Source organism: Canis lupus, chromosome 12 (genome assembly GCF_003254725.2).
Source record: "Canis lupus dingo isolate Sandy chromosome 12, ASM325472v2, whole genome shotgun sequence".
In the NCBI taxonomy this organism is placed as follows: Eukaryota; Metazoa; Chordata; class Mammalia; order Carnivora; family Canidae; genus Canis; species Canis lupus.
This window is the reverse complement of record NC_064254.1, coordinates 8,251,035-8,275,714: the sequence shown is the minus strand read 5'-3', so window position 1 is coordinate 8,275,714 and position 24,680 is coordinate 8,251,035. Positions and strand designations below refer to the sequence as shown.

Sequence of the window (24,680 nt, the reverse complement as noted above, 5' to 3'; positions counted from 1 at the left end):
TGACAAGGTCTCAGGTGCTACTAATGCTACTGTGGTTTGCTGCCTGCAGTTGTTATTGAAGGTGACGTTAAAGTTCAGATGGAGATAAGCGGAAATAAGATGTCAAATGTCTCTCATCCAGGTTCACAGAGTCTCTGAATTTTATCCATGGATGTCTTGACTACAGGTTAGAGTGCCTTATCATGAGGGCTCCCCAAACTCTCCCCTGTGCTCCTGAGTGTCTGTGTGCATGCGTGTGTACACACACACACACACACACACACTGTCTTTGTAGCTCTGGGACTTGGTCTCTGGCTGCCCTCCCCCAAGCGCTGCTCTTGTTGAGTCTGGCAGCTGCTCAGCTCACCTCCTTGCTTTCTGCCTTCACAACATTTCACACTGCTCCCCCCACCCCATCCACCTGGTGAACTCTTACCTAGCTTCTAAAATGACTATCAAGATGAGCTCCTCTTTGAAGTTGCTCTTGACTCTAACCAGATGGAACTGATTCCCACACCCACTTCTCTAATCCCTGGCTTCCCCACCCCAAGTAGACTTTTACCGCCCTTTTGTCTCCTGGTCATTCAAAGGCCCTTTGGGACAAAGAGAGGGCCATATTACGCTATATCCACAGTGCTTCACACAGAGCCTGGCACATAGTATTTGCTAAAAAAAGGAAAAATGGATGAATGAATAAATAAATGCATGAATCTGAGACATTATAAACAGTTGCCCAAAGACAATGGCAGGGTCAGTATGGTCCAGTCATCTCTACGTGCAGAGAACAGCTGACCCCACTGACAATTTCTTCTTCTTTCCAAAGCCTCCCCCTCTGTGTTAAGGGTGACCAGAAAGGGAGCAGGCTGTAAGAGACCAGCAGGGACAGGCCGCAATATCCAAGAGAAATACCACAGGCTATGTGGGAGGTTGCTCACGGTAGGACAGAATGACAAGAGAGGTAGCCCCACAGGGCTGCCAGGTGCACCCAAGTCACTCTCACAATGAGCTGGGGAGGGCCTAGACCAGCAGGGCGAAGATGCCCAGTGTTGAAGGAAACGAGAAGGCTTCAGAGGGAGTCAGAGAAGGCCTTGGAAAGTATGTGTGTGTGTTGGGGTGGGGGCGGTGACAGCATGTGCTCAGGTCAATGAAGACAGGCAGCCATGGACTCCAGACTCAGGTCCCCCTGAGCAAGGTACCTTGAGTAAGTTATTTAAGCTCTAGTAGCCTCAACTTCCTCATGTGTAAATGGACTAATAACCCCCTGTGATGTTATTGCAACCATTATGTGAAATAATAATAATAATAATAACATGCTTTATTTATCTGCATTCCCTCATTTAGTGTTCATTAAATATCTAGCACATAGCGAACACACAAAAAATACCTTGTTATGGTTGTTGTAAGTAAATTTGTAAAGACAGTCAAATTTGCCCTGGTGCCCTGCCCCCCCTCCCATTCACGTTTTCTTCTTCTATTCTCCTCATCAAACAGCTCTGTTCAATCATTGCAAGCAAATCTCCCTGCCCAAGGAGCTGACGGAGCCGGCTAACCAGGAGCAACCTTGGAGGGAGGTGAGGATGGGGTGTCCCTCTGAAACCACCAGAACTTGTGTAAACATTTTGGTAGGTCTGTGCATGGGTGCATTTTTCTGAGGAAACGTTCATAGATACTCAAAGTCATGAAAACAAGACCAAAAAAAAGGTTAAGATCCACAGAGGTAAAGTGGTAGAGTCTTCATGCCATACGCTTCCTGGAGTTAAAAGATGTCTTAGGGAGAGGGCAATGTGTAACACAAAGGAATGAGTCTCAAATATGGGGTCTCAAGCATCAGTGACAGTTGGAGAGAAAGATTTGGGGGATAAGTCCCAGAACTCACATCCTGCTGCGTCAACTCTAAAAATGACCCAGTCTAAAGAACAGCTTTGGGTGACCTCTGAACTGGCCAGAGTGGGGGCTTCTCTTGTTACTGAGTTGTTTCTCCTGGCAGCAGAAGTTTCAGGTTTGTCCCACAACAGTGAAATTTTAATATTGTCATGCCCCTTTTTATTTTTATTTTTATTTTTTTTAATTTTTAAAAAAGATTTTATTTATTCATATGAGAGAGAGAGAGAAGACAGGAGGAGGAGGGGAAAGGCAGAGGGAGAGGAAGGAGCAGACTTCCTGCTGAGCAGGGAGCAGGATGTGGGGCTTGATTCCAGGACCTCGAGATCATGACCTGAGCCAAAGGCAGGTGCTTAACCGACCGAGCCACCCGGGCACCTCCAATGCTCTCTTTTTAAGGAAAGGACTTTGTTTTTGTTTTTGTTTTTTAAAGATTTATTCATTCATGAGAAACAGAGAGAGAGAGAGAGAGGCAGAGACACAGGCAGAGGGAGAAGCAGCCTCCATGCAGGGAGCCCGATGTGGGACTTGATCCTTGGACTCCAGGATCACGCCCTGGGCTGAAGGCAGGCACCAAAACACTGAGCCACCCAGGGATCCCCAGGAAAGACTTTAAAATGGCAGCAGAGATCTGTCTGAAATCTTCCAACACCCAAAATTCAGAATCGGTGCTTGAGCTCCATGCTTAGCCTACAAGTACAGTTTCTCCATAGCTTCACCAGCTCTCAGAATGAAGGACACATAGTTTCAGTATTACAAGTAATTGAGGGGCGCCTGGGGGGCTCAGGGCCTGAGTGTCTGCCTTAGGCCCAGGGAGTGATCCTGGAGTTCCCGGATCCAGTCCCACATGATTCCCACATCGGGCTCCCTGCAAGAAGCCTGCTTCTCCCTCGGCCTGTGTCTCTGCCTCTCTCATGAATAAATAAACAAAATCTTAAAAAAAAAAAAAAAAAGGAGTAATTGAAACCCTGCTGAAGGTTAATTACTGAGTACTTCCTGTCACTTAGCCGTATCTCTCTCCTCAATGCCTAGCTAATCCTTGTAACTTCAAATATCTTACCTTGAATTCACAAGTTCATTTTTCACTAATTTTTGCCGTGTGTGTCTGTGTGTATTTACCTTAAACTTTACATATAAGATAAAATCTACCATCTTTACCATTTTCAAATGTTCAGCATGGTGTTTAATTGTACACACCTGGTTCTGTAGCGAATTCTCTAGAACTTTTTCATCTTCTGAAACTGAAACTCTGTATCCATTGAGCAGCTCTGCACACCCCTCCCCCACCCCCACTCCCTGGCAACTTCTGTTCTATTTTCTGTTTCTCAGAGTTTGGCCACTTTAGATGACTCAGATAGATGGAATCTTGCAATATTCACCTTCTTCGTGACTGGCTTATTTCACTTCATTACGTCCTCAAGGTCCATCCATGTTGTAGCAGGTGACAGAAGTTCCTTCTTTTTCCAGGCTGAATACTATTCCACTGTATGCACACACCATTTTCACTACAACTTTATTGCTGGGTGATTTTATTTTGTTTTTCCTAGTGTAAGACACAAAGGTTGTCTTCTCAGGTATATCGAATTTACTACTCAGGTTTTTCCTAACTGAAGAACCAGAGGATTAGTAGACATGAAAACGTAATAGATTCCACCTCCCCCACCCAGGTTTCTAAATGATCCATTAGAAATAGAGCAAGTTTATAAAGGAATCGACAATCTTTCCTAATGCAAGCTGTTTTATAAGGCAGTTAAAACTGTCATTCCTTCAAGCAATATGACAGGAACAAAAATGAAAATAAAACCTTTGGATTTCTGAATTGAGAACTACAAAGCTTCTTTTTCTTTCTTTCTTTTTCTTTCTTTCTTTCTTTTCTTTCTTTCTTTTTTTCTTTCTTTCTTTCTTTCTTTCTTTCTTTCTTTCTTTCTTTCTTTCTTTCTTTCTTTCTTTCTAAGATTTATTTATTTATTCATGAGAGACAAAGATTGAGAGGAGAGGCAGAGACATAGGTAGAGAGAGAAGCAGGCTCCTCGCAGGGAGCCCGATGCGGGACTCCATCCCGGATCCGGGGATCACGACCTGAGCCAAAGGCAGGCGCCCAACCACTGAGCCACCAGGCGTCCCTTTTTCTTTCTTTTTTTTTTTTTTTAAATATTTTATTTATTTATTCACGAGAGACACAGAGAGAGGCAGAGACATAGGCAGAGGGAGGAGAAGCAGGCTCGCTGCAGGGAGCCCAATGCAGGACCTAGTCCCAGGACCCCAGGATCATGACCTGAGCCAAAGGCAGATGCTCAACCACTAAGCCCCCCAGGCGTCCCTACAAAGCTTTTTCTCAGTGATTGTGATGTTGAACCACTTAATGTTCTTAATGGCTTTTTATGTCTCCTAGATCATATGTGATTTTTAGAGGGGAACTTTTCCCTCTTGAAATCCCCAAACAGAATATAAACAGAAATATTCCTAAACAGAAATAAAACAGTAAGTGTTTTAGAATTATGAAAGGAGGGACGCCTGGGTGGTTCAGTGGTTAAGCGCCTGCCTTCCGGCTCAGGGCATGATCCTGGAGACTCGGGGATCGAGTCCCACATCGGGCTCCCCGCGTGGAGCCTGCTTCTCCCTCTGCCTATGTCTCTGTTTCTCTCTGTGTGTTTGTGTCTCTCATGAATAAATAAATAAAAACTTAAGAAAAAAAAAAGAAGGGGGATACACCATTCAGAAACACTTTAAAAAAAAAAGAATTATGAAAGGATTATCAAACATTCATTCACCAAGAGGATAACCCCTTCACCTAATTGAACCAAGGAAGAAACAAAGGTAAACATGGATCCTTTTGTGGCCAGAGCTTGGGAACATCACTTGGAAAACAACTGATCTGCTCTGTCAATTTCTCATAGGGGGTACCCAGGTAACTCTAGTGATCTGGTGCTATCAAGGTGAAATTCAACTCCATTCTCAAAGCTGATGGTCTTTCAAAAGATGGCACTCTGAAATGATTATAAGCCATAAGCTGATAAATATCCATAGTATCAGCGTAGGGGCCAAGGGCAGTCCACCCCAAGAGGGGCTACTTTATGCCAAAACACAAAGATCATTTTGAATTAAAAAGCAATCAAAGCCCAGCAGATTCAGGAAAGGTGCCTTACCTCCCCCCTCAACTGCCTAAAAAAAATTCAGATAGAGGATCTGTTCCAGGAAGAGAGCTATCACCACAGATATCTACATTACACTATGAACTAGCTATGGTAGACAGAGGAATCTGGCAAGGCCTGTTTGATCAAAGTCCTCTATGTCTCATTGTTTCTGAGTGACCTAGCAAACATTTGTTTACCAAACATTTACTCTTTTTCATCTTCCTGTGAATTGCATTCCTTCCCTTTGAAGTCCCAGTCCACTACCTCCTTTTCCTTAGTTCCAAATGACATGTATATGCCTCATTTTGCCTGTCTTTTGGAATTTCCGTGTCTGTGTAGATTCCCTGTACATAAGAAACTAAATCTGATTTCCTCTTGTTAATCAGTCTCATGTCAATTTGATTTTCTTAGTCCAGCTAGAAGGACCCAGAAGGGTACAGGAAATTCTTGCTTCCCGACACCAGCTTGTGTAAGAAAATACACTCTCCGCCCCCCTCCCCTACCTTTTACCTACTTTACTTTTCTATCCTGGAGGCTCAAGGAGTCTAAATTTTCATTGGTTCCAGCACAGTTTATATTTCCTTTTTTTTTTTTTAATTCTTATTTATTTATGATAGTCACAGAGAGAGAGGCAGAGACATAGGCAGAGGGAGAAGCAGGCTCCATGCACCGGGAGCCCGACGTGGGATTCAATCCCGGGTCTCCAGGATCGGGCCCTGGGCCAAAGGCAGGCACTAAACCGCTGCGCCACCCAGGGATCCCTACAGTTTATATTTCCAAAAGCATCCCCTGGCTGCTGTGCACAGAATGGCCATAGCTCCTGATCTCCATCAGAAATTGTTGACCTAAATGTGTGGATGGGCTCTGGGAGGGCGGAGGAAGTGAGGGGAGAAAAGAAGCACAATCACTCTGAAAGGAGCCAGAGGAAGGGGAGAGAGGCACTCAAATAGAGAGCTAAAGCAAGGGGTTTGGGAAGACACAAGGTGAGGAACGGGCCCAAGAAGGGGAGATGAGAGACTGAGCACCACACTGACGGCAAGAGAGAAGTTGGGAAATGGAGAAATAGGTAAAGTGGAAAGATAGAGAAACTAGAAACTATAAAAACTTTGAATAAAACCTGATTCATCCCAAAGTATTCTGCAGTGTTTTTGTGAGACAGTGAGACTGAAATAGGAAGAGGCCCTTTATTTTCTTAGGAAAAGAACACAGACTGGAGGTGGGAGAGGAATGGGGGAGAATTTTCCAAACAGAGTAAGAGAGTCTGTGGCCTCTTAAACTGCCCCCACCCCCGCTGGATGAACTGTTTACACCACAGTCCCTGACTTTCTCCCCCCAGACACAGGCGATCGCGGACAGAAGCCTGGACTCCTTGTGGGCTGAGGGCTGGAGGTTGGACTGCAGAGTTTGGTGCAGGGTGGGTAGGAGGCAGACAGGAGCTGCAGAAGAGGGATCTGCCTGGGGTGGGGCCCAGGCCTAGCCCAGGAGTGGGTGGGCTCCAGAGGGGGCAACCTACAGGCCTTATTGAGGGCACCTGGCTCCCTAAGTCTTCAGGGATACTGAATCAGGAAACATGGGGCTTCCCTCTCCAGCCTCCTGGGAACACACACATGGAGCCATAAAGGAGAGACAGAAACATCCACAAACTCAGATCAATCCTTCAAACCTATATCCCTAGACCCTCTGCTCCTGCCCAATTCGGACACACCACGGATACCTCCCCCTAGCAAAAACTGCCCTAACTCTTGAGACCTGAGCAAAGTCCCTCACCTACCCCATGGGGGAAGGCGGAAGGCCTTGGCAAAGGCAGTGTGCCAATTTGGCTCACTGCTGCACTTGTCCCCACAGAAACCACCAGAAGGTCAGGGCCAGGCCTTGGTACCTAGTGCTGGAGTGTGCCACTCCACCTTCTGGCTGTTGCTGGTTAGAGATTTTGAACAAGCTAACCTAACACAGCTTGGATGCCTTCAGTGCAAGATTGGTATAATTATAGGCCCCTCCTTGTGATGCATGGAAAGGATGTAGTACTGCCTGGGGTTCATGGATGCCCAGTAAATGGTAGCAAGATGAGTGAGAAATGTCCTCAGTGTGTGTTTTGGTGACAAATTCATTCACTCCTTCATTGCACAAATGCTTATGGAGTGTCCACTGGGGAACAGTCTGGGGATATGTCATTGAACCATCTGGATTCCCCAACCCCCAGGGGTCATTTTACTGTTATATGGTATATTAGAGTTGTATCATATATCAGAAGAAAATATCTCCCAACGAGGGAGATGACTGCATGTGCGTGGGTGTGGATGAGGATTGCAGAATAGGTTTGGAAGTATGGGGGGGGGTTAGGTATTTCCTGGAGAGCTGCAGTGCGTGTGGCTGGGAGGCGTCTATAATAGTGCAGCCTCAACTACTCCATCCCTATGTGGCGGGGTGGGGAGGGCACCAGGGCAGGTAAGAATGGGGCAAGAGGGGAGAGTCTCACTTTTCTTTTTTAAAGATTTATTTATTTATTTATTTATTTATTTATTTATTTATGATAGACACACACACACACACAGAGGCAGAGACACAGGAGGAGGGAGAAGCAGGCTCCATGCAGGGAGCCCGACGTGGGACTCGATCGCGGGATGGATCCAGGGACTCCAGGATCACTCCCTGGGCCAAAGGCAGGCGCTAAACCGCTGCGCCACCCAGGGATCCCCGAGAGTCTCACTTTTGGGGCTGGATTCGTTCCTGATACTCTGATTCTCTACAGCCTCTGCAGTCCCTTTCTAATCTTAGCTTTCCCCGGGCCTACAGGAGGGTGTAGGAGCAAGAGACGGAGAGAATCCGAGCTTTCTCTGCAGAAACGTCAGGGGGGATGGAAATTGAGTTACAATGAAGCTAATGAGAGTAGTAACGTTCCGACCCTGGCCATCAGGTGCAGGCTCACCTTAGTTAGTGGCACCAGCACCCTAATACCAAGCGCCAGTCCCGGCGGCCGCCCGGGGAGCGCTCCGAGCACCGAATTCGCCGGCGCGCACCTCGGAGGCAGGACTCTCCCGCCAGCGGCGGGGCCGGCGCGGGGGCGGGGCGGCGCGGGGGCGGGGCCGGCAGGGGGGCGGGGCCGGCGCGGGGGCGGGGCCTGCGCGGGCGGGGGCGGGGCCTGTCCGGGCCCCTCCCCCGCGGGCCCGGGAGCGGGAGGGCGCGCGCACCGGGCGCTGGTTAAAGAGGCGCGCGGAGGCGGGCGCGGCGCACACTGCGGTGGCTGGCGGCGGACGGCCCACGTGTCTCCCCAGGGTCCGGCCTTGAGTTCCCCCAGTTCCTCTTGCGGGTGCGAGCCAGGGCGCCCCCTTGCCCCCCCACGTGGTGTCCGCCCACCCTCCCCCGCCCGCGGGAGCGAGGCTCCGTACAGTTACCGGCGCTCGGCGGGCCAAGTCGACCGAGCGAGTTTGTCCCGGGAGCGGCGCCGGGGGGTGAGGGGGGGATAGGGCACTGCGCATGCGGAGCTCCAAATTCAAACAGCTGTTTCCAGAGGCTGGAGGGCGGGTGGACGCGGAGCCGCTGGGGCTAGGGGCGACTCAGTCCGGGAGGCGGCCGCCCGGGAGCCATGGTGGACAGGGGCCCCCTGCTCACCTCGGCCATCATCTTCTACCTGGCCATCGGGGCAGCGATCTTCGAGGTGCTCGAGGAGCCGCACTGGAAGGAGGCCAAGCAAAACTACTATACGCAGAAAGTGCATCTGCTCAAGGAGTTCCCGTGCCTGGGCCAGGAGGGCCTGGACAAGATCTTGCAGGTGAGCGGTCGCCCGTGCCCCTGCAGGCGCTCGAAGCGGGCCAGGGCGCCAGGGGCGCTGCGGGAGGCCCTTCACGGCTCCGGAGCACCCACAGCCCCCGCGGGGAGTGCAGGGGGCGGCAGGGCAGGAGCGGTCCGGCCTCGCAGGGGTCTGGCTGCCGGGACCCGGCGCTCATCCGTAGACACCGGAGTCACCCACACGCGGAGACTCTTCGGGAAGCCGGTTTGTCCAGAGTGAAGAGGCTGGGGTTGACCCCCGGGTGAACCGGGCCGCGCGGCGGCTCCGTGTGAGCCTGCGGGCACCTCCCTGGTTGGAAGGGGGCTGTAGGGCGGATAAAGGCGTTTATCTTTCTTCACTTGGAGACGCTCCCGGAGTTGGGGAGTCGAGCCGGTGCCACCCCTTCGCATCTCCACCTCCCAGCGCCAGACCCGTGCCGCGCCCGCCCGGTTTTTCTTCGCGAACGGGAGCCCGGCGGAGTTGCTGGAGGGTCCCCCAGCCCCAGCCTGAGCACAGCCTCCCCGCGCACCCGCGTCCTCGGCTCAGGAAGTGGGTAGGGGGCTCCGTCCGGCCCCAGCACCCGGCTTCGGGCGCTGACGGCCAGAATGCAGGGGACGCGCTCAGGCTTCCGCCAGGGCTTATCTCGCGGAGACAGCCCCCCTCCTCCCCCAGGGCTTGGAGCTAAAAAGTTTGTGAAAGTAGCAGGTTGAACAAAAGAGCAAAACCCAGCGCATCCTTTTTTAGGGGGAAGGAGAGGTTGAGCAGAATGAGAGGTGTTGGAGCGGGGGAGAGTCTCCTCTGTGTTGGCTTTGAGAACCTCTCATCTTCTGGTTGACGCTTTGACCTTACTGGGATAAACTGGGGGCTGATCATGGTGGCTGGGACCTTGGGTCTGTTTGGGGACCGGGGCCCTCTGCTCTCGTTTCTCAGAGGCTCTTAGCCTTAACCACTCACCCTCTTGGCCTGCATTAATGGCCTCTCTCCAGTGGAAGGATCAGGACCTGGATATAAGAGCTGGTGAAGGCTCTAGATTGTGGGGTGGACTAGGGGTAGGTAGACTGTCCAAGGTGTTACATTTTTCTCTTGGGATGAAAGATGCCACAAAGGAGGTTTGATGAGGAACAGCGTTCAATCTGCAGCAGCCCGCCTCCCCCCTCCCAACATTTTATGGTGGTCTAGTTGTCTCCCATTAGATTGGTATTATGTCTCTCCTGTCTTCATCATTCTTTCCATTCCTGGACCGTTGGAAAGTTGAAAGCTTTGGAAAACAGGAGGATGTCTTGCCTTTGCTACCTCCTTTTTGTTCTGAAATCAATGGACATTCCCACACGTGAGCATCTAGGTACGGATGAGCAGCTGGGCAAGGAAAGACTTGACCTCTCTGGCCAGCAGGAGAGGCAGCGAAGGCCCGCAGGTTGGGTGTTGGATTTTAGTAGGGAGAGTCTCTGGACCTGTAGCAGTCAGTCCCCAGAGTGGCGGCCCAGTACAGGTTCGGTTCGGTGGGGAGGATGAGCCTTAGAGGGTAATTGGGTGTTTTTAGCCCCCAGTAGCAGGAGCTTCTTTGGAGGAGTGTGTCTGCCCTGTGCGTGCATATTGGGGAGGGGTCACTTTATAATTTCCCTTGAGGAAACAATTCCCCAGGAGAACGAGTTGTTGTTTAGTTTGTTCTAGGGCTTTGTTTAGAGGGGGAGGAGGGCAGGCGTGGGTGATGAAGAATCAAGCTGCCCTCGAAGTGTTTCCCTCTTCGCCGCAGCAGGGGAAGGAAGGAAAGAATTCAAGGCTGAATGTGGGAAAATAAACTTCAAAACCCAAGGAGAAGGGAAAGGGGGGGGGTGGTCAGGGTAAGGCAGCCGGGTGCAGCTGGTGGTAGTAGCTTTGGAAGTTAGATAGCTTTCTTAGGTGTTTGAGCAAACAAAATGCCTCTTATTTGGAGGTCCTCTTAAACCTACCAAAGATTGCCCCCAAAGTGGGCAGGTAACTTTTAGATTTGAGCATCAGGCCATTTCTGATTTGGAGATGATTAAGGACAGCCCTGTTCATCATCCCTGGCCAGAAAACTCTCAGACCTCCAACTGGATGAGTCCCCTCCCATCATAGGAAAAACCCAAGAAATGGACAACTGACCAGGGGAAGCATTTTGCTAGCGTCACTTTTTAGTCTGCTGAAATCTGCTGCCTGGCTCTGCTTTCTGTTCTGTGACTTGAAGCATTGCCTGAGGCCCCAGGAAATTGGTTTAAGAAAAAAAAAAACAAACAAAAAACCAAAGACTCAGTCTTTAAAATTCAAACTTCTTTCCCATCGGCCCCTGCCCCGGGGCTTTCACACCTGAGGTCCTGTGTTTTGTCAGGTTCTGAATCACCTTTGTTATCCTAAAGAAGTCCCACACTAGGAATTCCTGGGGTTGGGGCAGGCTCTTGGGAGGGGTTGTTAGAAGGGAAGGGGGTGCAGTCTGGTTTGGGGTTTTATTTTTGCTGGAAATTGCACATGATTTTAAAAGCATGCTAAGGGAATCAAGGCAACACACCCCTCACTTTTCGTTAGATCTTTGGAAATAGGCCCCAAGTTCTCAGGTACTTCCTCCCTGTTCAAGCTGTGGTTGAACTGAAATGGAGGCCAACTTTCAAACCTCGAGCCTCCCCACCCCTACTGGCCTCAGACCACGTGGTCGCCCTCCTTCCTGCCTTCAGAACCACCTTGGAACCTTGCTCCCAAGCCTTGTTCCCCTGGCCTCTTGCTAAATTGCAGAGGTTCCCAACAAAGGCAGTTAGCATTGTCTGAATACCTTGTGAGTTGGGCATGGTGGGAGGTATGTGGATTTTATGAGAGAGGACACGGGCAATTTTGCCATCTGGCTTGGCCATTTACCCATCAAGCCATTTAAATTTGCCTCTTCTTGTCTACAAAATGAGGGTCCTGTGAGGATCAGGTCAAGTAGAAACATTAGGCAAGATGTGTACAGATGTGACTTAGGAGAGCCAGCATGTGCTCCCCCTGTTAGCGCTTATTGAGCACACATTGACCGAATGTTTTACCTGTATTCATTCAGGTACTCCTTATAGCCACCTTGTGCATTCAGATAAGGAAACTGAAGCTCAGGGACCTTGGAGTGGCCTTGGTTACACCGCAGGAGTGCACAGCCTGGGGTGGGAACCAGGCAGTCTGCCTCAGAGCCTGCTGCTTCTACACCTTTGCCCTCCTTAGGCATGTGAAGCTGTTGAATGGTTGGTCTGTAAGTGAGCTAAGTGAATGGGTTCAGGTGGACACTGGTCGGCTGGGAAATTCTATTTTTTATTTCCTCTGGAACAAGCATTGGCATGCAGGCCTCCTGCGTTGGGCCTGGCCCAGCCAGCAGCTCCTCTGTGGCTGCGGTAAGCATCAGTCCACCCCTCCCTTGGCAGCACAAAAAAGCAAAGAGTTAGGGTGAAGGGGAGCAGTCAACCTTTCTCAGCCTTCACTTCTGGTGTGCAGTGTTCATAAACAGGAAGGATTTGAGAACTCACTGTGCACCAGAGCTTCGAATAAGCACCTTGTAAATAGTCTTATTTTAATTTAATCTTGGTGACCACCCCCTTTTATAGATGAGGACAGTGATGTAACTTGCCCGGGATTATATGGTGCAGAGTCAGGTTTCACACTGTTGTATTCCAGAGTACACGAGAATTAGTCAGCAAGCCTTTATTAAGTGCCCACTGTGTGCCAGGCACGAGGCAAGGCTCTGGGAGTGCAAAGACAGGATGAAGACACTGCCAGGCTGAGACTGGCTTCTGAGAAAAAGGATGAATAAACTCAACCATGACAGGATGGGTTTTCTAGACTTCTCACATAGTTGACCAGTTCCCAGAAGCCTTTTTGGATCCTACTGGCCTCCTTGCCAGCTTCAGACTGCATTATCATATTTGGAGGTTTTCCATATGTGCCAGAACCCTCTCCTTTTATTTACTGGACCCTTCCTACTCTATACCTGTTCCAGTCTACACTAGTCAGGCTGATCCCAATTTTAAAGGTCTGACCTCGAGTTACTAACACCAATCCTACTCCTAAAATTTGAAATATATAACCAGGAATTATGTGCTAAAATTACATCTGACCAAAATGCTGAGAATGGGGCACATTAATTGAGTTTTTTTGAGAATTGAGGGTTAACATGAAAACCTCTTTTGTTTCGAGCCTTGTTGGAAATTGTAAAGCACACTGGTCCTCTTAACTGCTTTTGTAAGTAAAGGAACACAATAGATCTTTTGATTATCCAAGATCATGGAGGCCTCCACGTCATTAGTTTGAATTTGGATCCTCACTGTCTAGAACTGCAGAAGTGGAAAAGTAGAGAAGTCTGGTTTTTGAGAGGAAATGGACGAAAGAGGTCCCCTCCTAATGGCTCATTTGTTTATGTTCTGCTCAAAGTTGAGGGCGGCCAAAAAAATAAGAATTCTTAAATCGATAAATCTGCCTCAGTTAACTGCTCTAGTTAGAGTTTTGACAGTTAAAGTGAATTTGTATTGAATCGTTTTGGGAGTTTTACTAGAGCCCTTGGGTTGATTACAGATGGCGTGGTATTAGAGACTTATCATCTAGGGTGGGAATTAGCAAGTGTTGAAAGGTTCTAGTGGGGGTGGGGAGAGTCCTATAGGAGGGGGTGCAAGGGAGGTGAGGACTGTTGCTTCTAAGTATTTTCCTGGGGTTTTGCCCTATTTATAGTCTCCCGTTTAAAAGAAACAATCTTCCAGTTTTGGATGCTGTGCTTGGCTGGCTCTGACCTCAGGCCAAGGGCTTTCATCTTGAACTTGGCTGTTTGCTGTCAGATTGGGCTCAGCCTCTGAACTCTATGTGTGGTGGGGGTGGGGAATAGGGAAATATAAGGCTTTGGGGAGCAGAGGAGCCCCACTCCTGAGACAAAACCCCTGACAGAGTCTTTCTACAGATTGAAGTGCTAGATCCAACTGGGGCTTCAAGAAGGACGTGGCCAGAACTGGGTGATAGAGAGGCCAAATGTGCTGGGTACTACAAGAAGGTGTGTAAAAAGTAGGTTTGCCTCCTTCCCGTGTTTCTTTTGGGGAATGGAGCAGGACGAGGCGAGTCTCCTTGGAGACCTCACTGAGGGTTCCCTGGTACTCTTAGAATAGGGCAGAGGAGGCCTGATCTGTCTATCCTCCCCAAGGATGGGTTGACATGGATAGAGGACATGCTACCTACCCTCTAAGTGCCACTTGCCCCACCAGCTGCAGGCCCCTTGCTGTTGCTGAGAGTCCCATCCATGTAGCATGTGTGATGGTTATGGGCTGGCCTCTGAAGCCATGCCACAGTATCACCCTCCTGGTTTACCTAGACCCGTGCTTGGCACATATAGTAAGTGCTCGTTATGTGGTAAAAAAAAAAAACCCCACATAACAGAGTTTGCTATCTTATCCTTTTTTTTTTTTTTTTTTTTTTTACCCCATCTTAACCATTTTTAAAAGTACAGTTCATTCATGTTAAGTATATTCACAGGGTTGTGAAATAGATCTCCAGAACTTTTTTGTCTTGCAAAACAGATTCTATCCCCACTAAACAACTCCTCTTTCCCCTCTCCCCCAGTCCCTGGTAATGCACAATCTACTTCTGTTCTTGTGACTTTGATTATTCTGAATACCTTTCAAGTGGAATCATATAGTATTTGTCTCTTGGAGTAAAATGGTGCAACCACTATGGAAAACAGTGTTAGAAGAGGTTCCTTAGGAAATTAAAAGTGGAACCATATGATCCAGATTCCCTCTTCTGGGTGTGTATCAACCAGATTTTTAAAGAGTTAGACAAATAAGGGGGGGTGATGGTGGAACTTTCTTGCCCACAGCCCTCAGGGAGGAGTATAACTGTGTGATGGTCCAGGGCTGCTGCCACAGGGCTGAGAGGTGAGGGTCAGTTGATGCAGCCCTCTGGGTTTAGCCAAGGAATTTGAACTGACCAAATGTTTGCAATTTAAGTAAGTGAGTGAGCAGCATTTCAAAAAGTTCCCTGTTCTTCACAAGCATTGCAACTTAAAAGAAGTGGAGTATTCGCCTCTAAATTAACAGCATTTCTGTGGGCTGATCCCTTCACCTCATGGGTGTTCTGATAAGGATTCTTCCTCCCTTCCTCCTACTGATGTGATGAAATGTGGGTTATTCCACCAAAGCCCACAGAGCCCACAGCCTCCCCCCCCCAAAAAAGAGCCCCCCCCCATCCTCCCCTCACACTCCCATCCCCAGCTTTCAATTAGGACACCTTCTCACCATGAGCCCCTTGGAGGGTCAGGTCTAGGTCCCTGCCAAAGCCATCCCCACTCCTTATTTGGTTACCTTTCCAGATTATGTCTTAGTTGTCCCTTTATGTAAAAGTAGGGATGGTATACTCCAGCTCTGTACAGCTGCAGGGCCTCTGAGTTTTTGATGAGGAATTAATCTGGTCCCTAAATTTTGGAGATCTGGGCAAAGAAAGGGTGGCTCACAGAGGGGCCTCCCTGCTGGCTAGCATTTTTATGTGTGCTGAAGCCTCAGAAACCAGACAGGGAGCCTTAGCCCTCAGGAGCTCAGCCTCACTGGGGAGAGAGACCGTCATAGTGGTGAAATGAGAGGAAATGCGGTCCTGGTGCTGAGTGATGGGTTGCAGATGGTCGAGGCCAGAGAGATGGACGAGGGTCACAGGGCCTCAGAGGATTCAGTTCCTGTTTCCTGAGCCTCTAAAACTCCTTGGCCTGTAGGGGATCTGGCTCTGAACAACACATAATCCTGCCCTCAGGGAGCCCCTAATCTAGAAGAAGAAAAGTAAAGAAGCTGTCCCCTGGTTGACATTGGTAACCTGGAGGTTCTAAGGGTGAACCATTGAGAAATTAATTTCTACTCTTGAATTTAAAGAAGCAGGAACTTAAGGCAAGCTGGGAAGATGAGTAGCAGCCCCTGTGAGCATCCTGCTGAATTCTGACTGCATGCCAGGCATCGGGCTGGTTCTTTAACTAGTGTCTCATTAAAACAGTCTAGTGGGTTAAAAGTTACTGCTATACCTGTTTTCTAGGAAAATGGAGGCCACGCGATTTGCCGGGGTTCAAATGGCTAACTAGAGGCTGAGACTCACCCTGCCTTGTTGATTGCAGAGCCAGGAGGTTGGAGTACTGGGAGGGGGCGTGGGGGGGTGCGAGCCTAGCATTTGCTTTAGCCACCGGCTTTGTGAACTATTTTGTGCATCATCATCATCTATGCAGCAGCTTCTGCAGTAGGTGCTCTCTTACCAGCACTACATGCTGGTAGGAGCAACAGAATGGACCACAGAGGTTCAGCCTAGAGTTTGTACATCTATGAAGTGGAAGAATGAGAATTTGAACCTAGAATCCACATGCTGAAACTTTTTGTTCTTTGTGGGGTGGAAAGGTGGAAAAAAACAAGGAGCAAAGGCCTGGGGGCAGGAAAGGGTTAGCCTTGTGTGGTGCCTTCTGAGCCTTAGGTATGTGGGACAGCTTTCAGGATGCTTATTACCTAGCTCCAAAACCTTGAGCAGGTCAGCCTCCTCATCTGTGAAATGGGAAGTAGTATAGTATCTCCCTCGTGTCTACAGAATCCACGTAAATACACTTGGCAGAATGTCTGGCACATGCGGCCGATGACCTGCTGCCTATCAGCTGCTGTGCCTCTCTTTCTCTATATGCCTGCTTCAGGCCCCACCACGGAGTGATCTCCTGATCTGGAGATGGAGATACGGATGATATCGCCCACCAAATTCCTCCTCGTGGAGTCGCCCAACATTTCCCATTTCTTTCAAGTTCACCCACAACTCTCCCCTCAAAAGAAAGAATGGTCAACATCTAAAAATGTGGAAGGTGTCCCCTCTTCTCTTTCTTCTCTTTCTCCCACCCTGCTGGGAGAAGGGTGGCAAGGGTTTCTCTGCTCAGTCCTGGCAGTGTCCCAGGCTCTGATCAAACCTTTTCCATTCCGGATGATTCCAGGTGCAGATGGCCTCCTGGGTGTCCTCCCTGGGTGGTGATCACACAGGATCTGGGGTCAGAGTTGTACCCTTGTACGGGGCAGGCACCACCCACTTCCTCTCCCAGAGAGCCTTTGGTAGACAGGTCCCTTTGATTGGCTTTGAAATGTACATTCTATTTTTCCTCTCCTCCATCTAAATATTTGGGTTTCCTGCTGAAATATTTAGGCAGGATTGCATACTGTGGCTGTTGTCACCTCCTGTGGCCCAGTGTAATCTGGCTGCAGCTGCTTAGCTAGGCCCCTCCTGGGAGGGAGAGGCTTCCCTCCATCCCCGTCTCGCCCCCACCCAACCCCAGGGGAAAGCCCTGCAGGAGCGCTTGATGGCAGGGATAGTATCTGGTAGAGAGCCCCTCCTTTCGTCAGTGTAGACCTGTGCTTGGGTCTGGGTCTGACAGACTTGGATCTGAACCACTGTGTAGGCAGTGGCTGATTCTTTTTTTTTTTTTAAGATTTTATTTATTATTCATGAGAGAGGCGGAGACACAGGCAGAGGGAGAAGCAGGCTCCATGCAGGGAGCCTGGATGCGGGTTTTGATCCCAGGACTCTGGCATCATGACCTGAGCCAAAGGCAGATGCTCAACCACTGAGCCACCCAGGCGTCCCCAGTAGTTGATTCTTTTTTTTTTTTTAAGATTTTATTTATTTATTTATTTATTTATTTATTTATTTATTTATTTATGAGAGAGAGAGAGAGAGAGGCAGATACAGGCAGAGGGAGAAGCAGACCCCACACAGGGAGCCCAATGTGGGACTCGATCCCAGGACCCCGGGATCAGGCCCTGGGCCGAAGACAGACGCTAAACCGGTGAGCCACCTAGGGAGCCCCCCAGTAGTTGATTCTAACATGGTTCCAGTTCTGCCTACAGTACTGGTTTTTGCTGTGCGACTCTGGCCAGATTTCACTTCTCTAGATCCCCTTCCTACAAGTAAATTCATCCATTCATTCAAGACAGTTTGGAGTGCTTGGAGTTAAATTAGGCCCAGCTAGACTGAGGAGTCCTGCGCAGGCAGGGACATGTCTCTTCACCCTTGGCCCTACTCCACAGAAATGTGCAATAAGCCTGTGGGGTTTAATTGACCACTGATAGCCTCACCATGTCTGGTGGGCCCCAGGTGGCTGGTGGTGTGCCTGGCTCTGAGGGGATGATGCTAAGAGCCATGTGGACCTTCCATTTCGAAGTCCGGTCGGGAGGGGCCGGACCTCTTCAAGATCAAGACACTTGTCTAGGTGAATTGAGCCAGGCCCAGACTCTGGCCTCTGGTCTCATAGGCTTAGTTAGAATCGTGGCGAGGAGGGGGAGAAGGGGGGTAGTGCCATTATCGAAATGTGCTCCCACTTTCCCCTTCAAGCCTCATGAGGTGGGGTCACATTGCCTAGTGGTTAAGGATGGGCTTTCAACTGCTGGGGATTTACCCCAAAGATACAGATGCAATGAAACGCCGGGACACCTGGACCCCGATGTTTCTAGCAGCAATGTCCACAATAGCCAAACTGTGGAAGGAGCCTCGGTGTCCATTGAAAGATGAATGTATAGAGATGTGGTTTATGTATACAATGGAATATCACTCAGCCATTAGAAACGACAAATACCCACCATTTGCTTTGACGTGGATGGAACTGGAGGGCATTATGCTGAGTGAAATAAGTCAATCGGAGAAGGACAAACATTATATGGTCTCATTCTTTTGGGGAATATAAAAAGTAGTGAAATGGAATAATGGGGAACAGAGAAAAAATGTGTGGGAAATATCAGAAAGGGAGACAGAACATGAAAGACTCTTAACTCTGGGAAATGAACTAGGGGTGGTGGAAGGGGAGGAGGGCGGGAGGTGGGGGTGAGTGGGTGACGGGCACTGAGGGGGGCACTTGACGGGATGAGCACTGGTTGTTATTCTATATGCTGGCAAATTGAACACCAATAAAAAATCAATTTATAAAAAAATAAATAAAATGGATTCTTAAGTAAACAAACAAACAAAAAAGGATGGGCTTTCAAGTCACAGCGCCTTTGCAAACTATGTGACCCTGATCACATTGCTGCATTGGAAAGTGGGAGCAATGCTACTCATCTCAGTGGGAGAAAGATCGTAGGACAAAGCGTGCACGGAGGTCACTCACTTTGGCTGGGCAGTCAGCTCCAAGTTAACCTTAGATTCGGTTCTTGTGACCTCTTTTTTGAGGAACTTGGAACAGCTGTCCCACTCTGAGTCTTTATCTCTAGAAACCCCCTTCTCTGCTTCCTCTGTCCTACCCCTTATTTTATAAACTTTTCCTAAAGTCCTTTCCCTTGGGATTAACCAGGCCAATGGGCATGAGGGCCTTTAATAGATCTGTCCTCCGGGGCCAGGGTGGCTGTGGTTTCTGCTTTCAAGGAACTCAACGTAGAGGAGCAAATAGCCATCCAGTCCTTCATTCAGCAGATATTTACTAAGCACATACTATGTGCCCAAACCTGTTTGAGACCTGCTGCAAAGAGCAGGAACCTCATCCCTGCCTTCTGGGGAATGTCTTCAGACCATGTACTGTGGAAACCAAAAGGGCAAGTGGACGTGCTGGGGGAGGGAAGAAACAGCCCCTGCCCCTCACTTGTGGAAACGGTTTCATCTTCAGAGCCTTCTGAGGAGGAACAGGAGGAAGGCTGGGCTGTTCAGGGGAGAGGGACATGTTCTGACCTGATAACTCTGGCTCGGCTGGAGCCTGTGTCGGGCTCCTTTTCCCCTGATGGCCCTCACAGGGTACCCCTCCACAGCAGACCAAGGATGTGAGCCCCATTGAACGGAGTTGCCTTTAGCAACTGGATGACCCCTAAGAAGCTTGCAGATACCCTGCTCAGATTCCCACCCTTGGCTTTGCCATGGGTCGCCATAGACTTGTTTATCTGAGGTGCCTTCCTGTGGCCTCTCCGGGCTGGACTAAAGTGTGGCGGTGAAACACCATCCCATTTGCTAGATAGGAAAACCAAGGCCTGTGAGGAGCTAGGGACAGACTGTGGAACTAAGCCCAGGGTAAACTAGCTTAGCTTGCGTAGGCCCAGAGCTTTTCCCACCAAGCCATTTGTCACCCTGCCTCTAATCACCCTCCCGCCAACCTTTTTTAAGATTTTATATATTTATTCATAAGGGACACAGAGAGAGGCAGAGACATAGGCAGAGGGAAGAGAAGCAGTCTCTTTGCAGGGGGCTAGATGCAGGAGTCAATCCCAGTACTCCAGGATCACGTCCTGAGCCAAAGGCAGACATGTCACTGAGCCACCAGGTTCCCCTCTAATCCCCTTCTAAATCGCCTTTACATCAAAATCATAACGGTCTTGTAGGTTGCAGAGCACGGATTCTACTCACACTAACCTGGCCTGCCCGATTTTTTTAACCTGCCTAGCACACTCCTTGTGATCTTGAGTGCCAGCTTCCCCACCCTAACTAGTGAGTTTTTCTAAAACAAGAGGCAAGAGTGGAGATGGTTGGTAACTGTAGGCTCAGAAGGGAGGATGTTTTTCGGGACCAACCAGAGCCTGGAGCAGAAAGGATCTGGTGCCTTCTAGGGAGTTTCCCTATCACAGGACCCCACACCCCAAGTGTTTGCACCCAAGGAGCTGTTGTTGGCTGGTTTTTCCAGAATATGCCCCCCCCCCCCGCCCCCACCACTCTTGGAGGTTGGCAGGCATGGTTGATGGGGGAGGAGAATCAGGCTCTGGGCACTTCTGGCGGCAAATCATAAATTGTGAGGCCGGAGGGAGCTTAGTGGTTACTTAACTGGCCTCCCTGTTCAGCCCTGGAGCCAAGGCCCAGACCTTAGGAGGTTATGTAACTTTTCCCAGGTTACTGTGCTCACCGGGGGCTGGGAAGCACAATAAAGGAGTAATTAGAGCTAAGTGGGGCAATTAGGGAAGGCTTCTTGGAAGCAGTGTCCCCAAGAGGTAGATTGAAAGGTGACTGCCACACCTCCTAATAGCTCTCCTGGCTGGTGTCACATCAGTAAGGGGGGGAAGGGGTCCTTCATAGACTCAGGTCATGACCCCCAACTCAGAAAACCCTCAGTGGCCTCTCCCTCAGAAGGGAGCCAGCCAGCATTCTTGCAGTGGCCTCTGTGATTTGGACTCTCCCACCCACGTGGTCTCAGCCTCTTTCTGGACCCCTCCCCTTGATCCCCTTAGGTCTCGATTAGAGACAAAAGGCCATCTCTTCAGGGTGGTGAGGTGTTGTAAAACTACAGCAAGTTTACTGTTTTTACCAAGAACTCGAGATCTGTGTCCACCCCTAACGTAAATTGCTCTGGGGAAGGGTGGCAGCGGGGCCAGAGCAATAGTCACACCATAGGAGTAGCGGTGGCTGACGTTGGTGAGGGAAAGGGCGTTGTAGGCCAGGCAAGGGCCATCACCACATGGCATCGACTCCCCCAGCCATGGTAAGATAGCAGCTGTGGGTAACCTCATTGTGTAGATAAGGCATCTGAGGCAGAGAGATTAAATGACATAACCAAGGTCACACAGCTAGTTAGTGGCCTGAGCCCAGGCTTCTGAGTCTAGAGCCAGAGCTCCATCAAGGGGGCTCTCACTTAGACTCTGCGAGGTCCTAAATCATCACCAGTCCTACCCATCTGACTAGTCACTCTTTGGGGCTGGACTTTCTATTTGGGGCCCATTGGCTCTTCGTACCCCAAAAGTGTTCCATGCATGCTTTGCTGGCTTTGCGTTCTGCAGCCTTGTGGGTTCTGACACCACTGTATTCCCGACCACATTGACCATATATAGGTTTATTTGCCATTTACGGCATGGAAAGTTTTAAAGCAGGAAATCTTGGGTTATAAGTGGGTGTCATAATTCTGAGTTGAGGCTGTCAACCCCCCTCCTGCCCTCATCTCCTTTCCTCCAGCATCCTTACAGACCTAACAGGCCCCGACCCTTCGTGACAAGATTTATGGGTCGGGCGACCCAGAGACCCGAGCCTTCAAGAGAGAATCAAGGAGTTGGAGGAGGGACGTGCAGTTGCTGGTTGGCTGTGGGGTTTCCATCTGAGTGCCATATTACCTGCTCCTTCCTCAGCAGCTAAACCCATACTTGTGACATATATCCCCATTTGACTTCCCCAGGGACAACCCCCAGCAAGACCCTGGCCTGCACCTAGGGAGGCATTAGTTTTAGTCTTGCCATTCTCCTGGAGTGGATGGAAGTGCCACCCAGACATTGTCTGCATGACTGATGACAGAGATGGGCGATGCCGCAGCATGTTGAGGACCACAGAGCCGGCCCTTTATGGACTTGAATGTTCATTTGGGCTGGGGTGTCCTTTGTGTCTAGTGCAAGGTTCTGGATCCTCTCACATCCCAGGTGCAGGATGGCACCTGTTCACAGACCCTCCAGAAGAGAAAGAACAGCAGCCCCATACCTTTCCCATCTCTGCTGTTCAAATAAAGCTCTTGCCTCCTGGGTCGTGGAATGCATCCTGACAGTGTTAGCTTTGGAAGGATGCCCTTCCCTTCTCAGCATCCCGGCCCCCTGGAGCAGTGGCTGCCTCTCGCTGAGGGATAAGTGCTGAGTGGGCTAAGTGGGGCACGCTGATGCAGTAGTGTCTTGTCAGCACCCCCCTGGGGAGCAGGAAAAGGGAGGGTGTCCTGATTATCAGCTTTTCAACACCCCATCTCTCCCATCCCCCAGACTCGAGCCGCAGCCCAGAGATCTACTTAGTGAGCTGGGGACTGGAAGGCAGAGCTGGGTTCTGGGGCTGGCTCAGCTGACTTGCTGTGTGACTAGACCAGGTCACCGCCCCTCTCTGAACCAAGGACTTGCTCACTAAAGCTGATTAGGCACTTACTGAGCACCTGCTGTATGCTTAAACCAGTGCTGGTTTAAGGATTTTGGAAATTAAGGGAAGAATTAGTTACTGGCCCTGCTTTTGAGGTGGGGTGAGGCCATGCAGTATATATTGAGGACAATGAAGTAGCCATGTGGCATGTTGCGGGGGCCTCAGGTGCCCCAAGGTAGAAGAGTTGCCGTAGGAGAAGCTGACAGGGAAGGCTCCCCTTTCTCTAGAGGTTAGCTTTTTTCTTTGAGCCTCGGCACCCTCGGCACCACCTCCCACCCCGGGGCATCAGAGCACCTTGCGTTTTGACTTGTGTGTACTCCTCTCCTGCTCCACAAGGCCCTCAGCCTGTGCCCCATCGGATCGCAAACCTAGCGCAGTGTGAGGGGGTAATTATTAACGATCACCCTGAACCATGACACTGTATTTCTCTCTCCTTTGGCTTGTCTTCCACCAGCCCCCAAATACCAGAAGCAGGACCAGCACAGCCCTCTTTTGCCTTCCAGTTAGGCCCACCTCCAATCTGGAAAACTGTCCCTAGCCTTCTTCCCAGTGGGGATCTTGCTTGACCAGATTCTTTGTCCACCCAGCAGACGCTCTGTGACTGCCCACACCCCTGTGATCCTCCTGTGTGCACTGCCCTCTTGGGACAGGTCAAGAGGTTCCCCATGAAGTGTCACCGTCTCCCTGGGTGTGGCTCCGCGGTGCTGGGGCAGGACATCGTCAGAGTCATGGGAGGCACTTTTGGGTCTTGCTCTAGAAGGTCCCCACCTGCACCAAGCCTGCTGAGGATTCAGAGTTCACAGATCTCAGTTTTGGCATGCCCTGTCTTTTTGGAAAGTTCCAGCACTGAGAGCTGTATATGGCCAAGTCCTCTGGCTCCTCAGCTCTGTATTGGGGTCATCGTCTACAGGTCTTAAAAAATTCCCCTTCCTGAAGCTGATCTTATGTCTATGGACACACCCCTTCATGCCTCTCCCCTCAACTGCTCTGCACTGTCTTGGGCTGTGTGGCCTGGGGATGGGACCCCTCAGACAGACTCCCACAGGGACACTTGGTTGGTGCTGGAGCTGCCCGGGCCCTGGGGGGGCAGGGGTGGCCTCCCAGGGCTTCAGTTGGTATTTCTCAAATTGGGACTGAACTGTGAGCCAGGCTTCCAGGTAGACAAAAACAGGACTGGGGGTGAGGGCAGCCAGCCAGGACGCTCAAGTTCGCATGTGGTTCTGTTAGCATTGAGTCATGGAGACTCCACGTAAAAACAGAAGACGATTTGTGTTGAGGTAGAGGCAGGATGATGGTGGCTGCCTTTTTCTTTCTCTTACTTCCAGGTTTTCTGAAACGCTGTTGAATCCCTCTTAAAGAGACTGAATTTATATATCATTAGCCACTTCTAGGCTTGCTGTTTTTAACATATGAGGTGCACAAAGCACAAAGCAAACCAGAGTTTTAACAGGACACACCTTGAAGCCCAGCATTAGTTCTGTGATTGCTGGAACATTGGCTTGCTGTTACTCTTAAATTCCGCTGCCAAAGCGACGATGTCCCAGGCAGCAGTGCCATTGAACACTTGGAGGGGAAAGGTCTCACAGACTAGGGAAACCAGGTGGCCCTCGGGCCCACAGACCAAGCCATTAGAGACTGGACTCGCGAGTTGGCAGTCACCAAGAAGAGAGCATAGTTCCCCAAGAGATACCCAGCAGAGCCAGGGGAGCCCCAGCAGCTGTACCCAGTCCTGGGGTCCGTGTCCCCTGCAGGGGAGTGGTGTCTTCCGGAGGCCCATGGACCAGTGTCGTGTTGCTTCCAGCTCTGGCAAGCCCCACTGGGGTACAGGGAGATCTTGCCCTGCCTTTCAGATGAACAAAAAGCACAAGCAGGCAAGATTTGGGTCAGCATGCATCTAATTCAGAATCTGGAGCGTGCCGCAGACCACGCACGGCCTGAGGGTCCAGGGGAAGACAGACCCCTGCCTAGGACAGCATTTGGGTAGGATGCTTATGTTTGACTCTGTGTCAGTATGGTAATCCCTGCCCACATGTTCCTAATTAATTTTATTTTAACACGATACTACTAAATATTGTGGCTGCCTAATTTTAAATTAAAATTTAGTTCCTCAGTCACACTGGCCCCATTTCAAA

General features: G+C 50.0%; 1 protein-coding gene and 1 long non-coding RNA gene across 2 annotated transcripts in view; one reads left to right on the top strand and one right to left on the bottom strand.

Annotated features, from left to right (window-relative positions):
* The window catches only part of LOC112641537 (uncharacterized), a 38,632-nt gene extending 35,481 nt beyond the window's left edge, over window positions 1–3,151 (bottom strand). Inside the window, exon 1 of the long non-coding RNA XR_003124688.3 lies at window positions 3,058–3,151. This is a non-coding gene — a long non-coding RNA (uncharacterized LOC112641537). The remainder of the gene's footprint in view (window positions 1–3,057) is intronic.
* Window positions 3,152–8,214: 5,063 nt separating this feature from the next.
* Window positions 8,215–24,680, top strand: part of KCNK5 (potassium two pore domain channel subfamily K member 5) — a 38,866-nt gene continuing 22,400 nt past the window's right edge. The window contains exon 1 of the mRNA XM_025418657.3: window positions 8,215–8,763. Within this exon, the coding sequence (XP_025274442.1) occupies window positions 8,578–8,763 (186 nt within the window). The 5' untranslated portion in view covers window positions 8,215–8,577. The remainder of the gene's footprint in view (window positions 8,764–24,680) is intronic.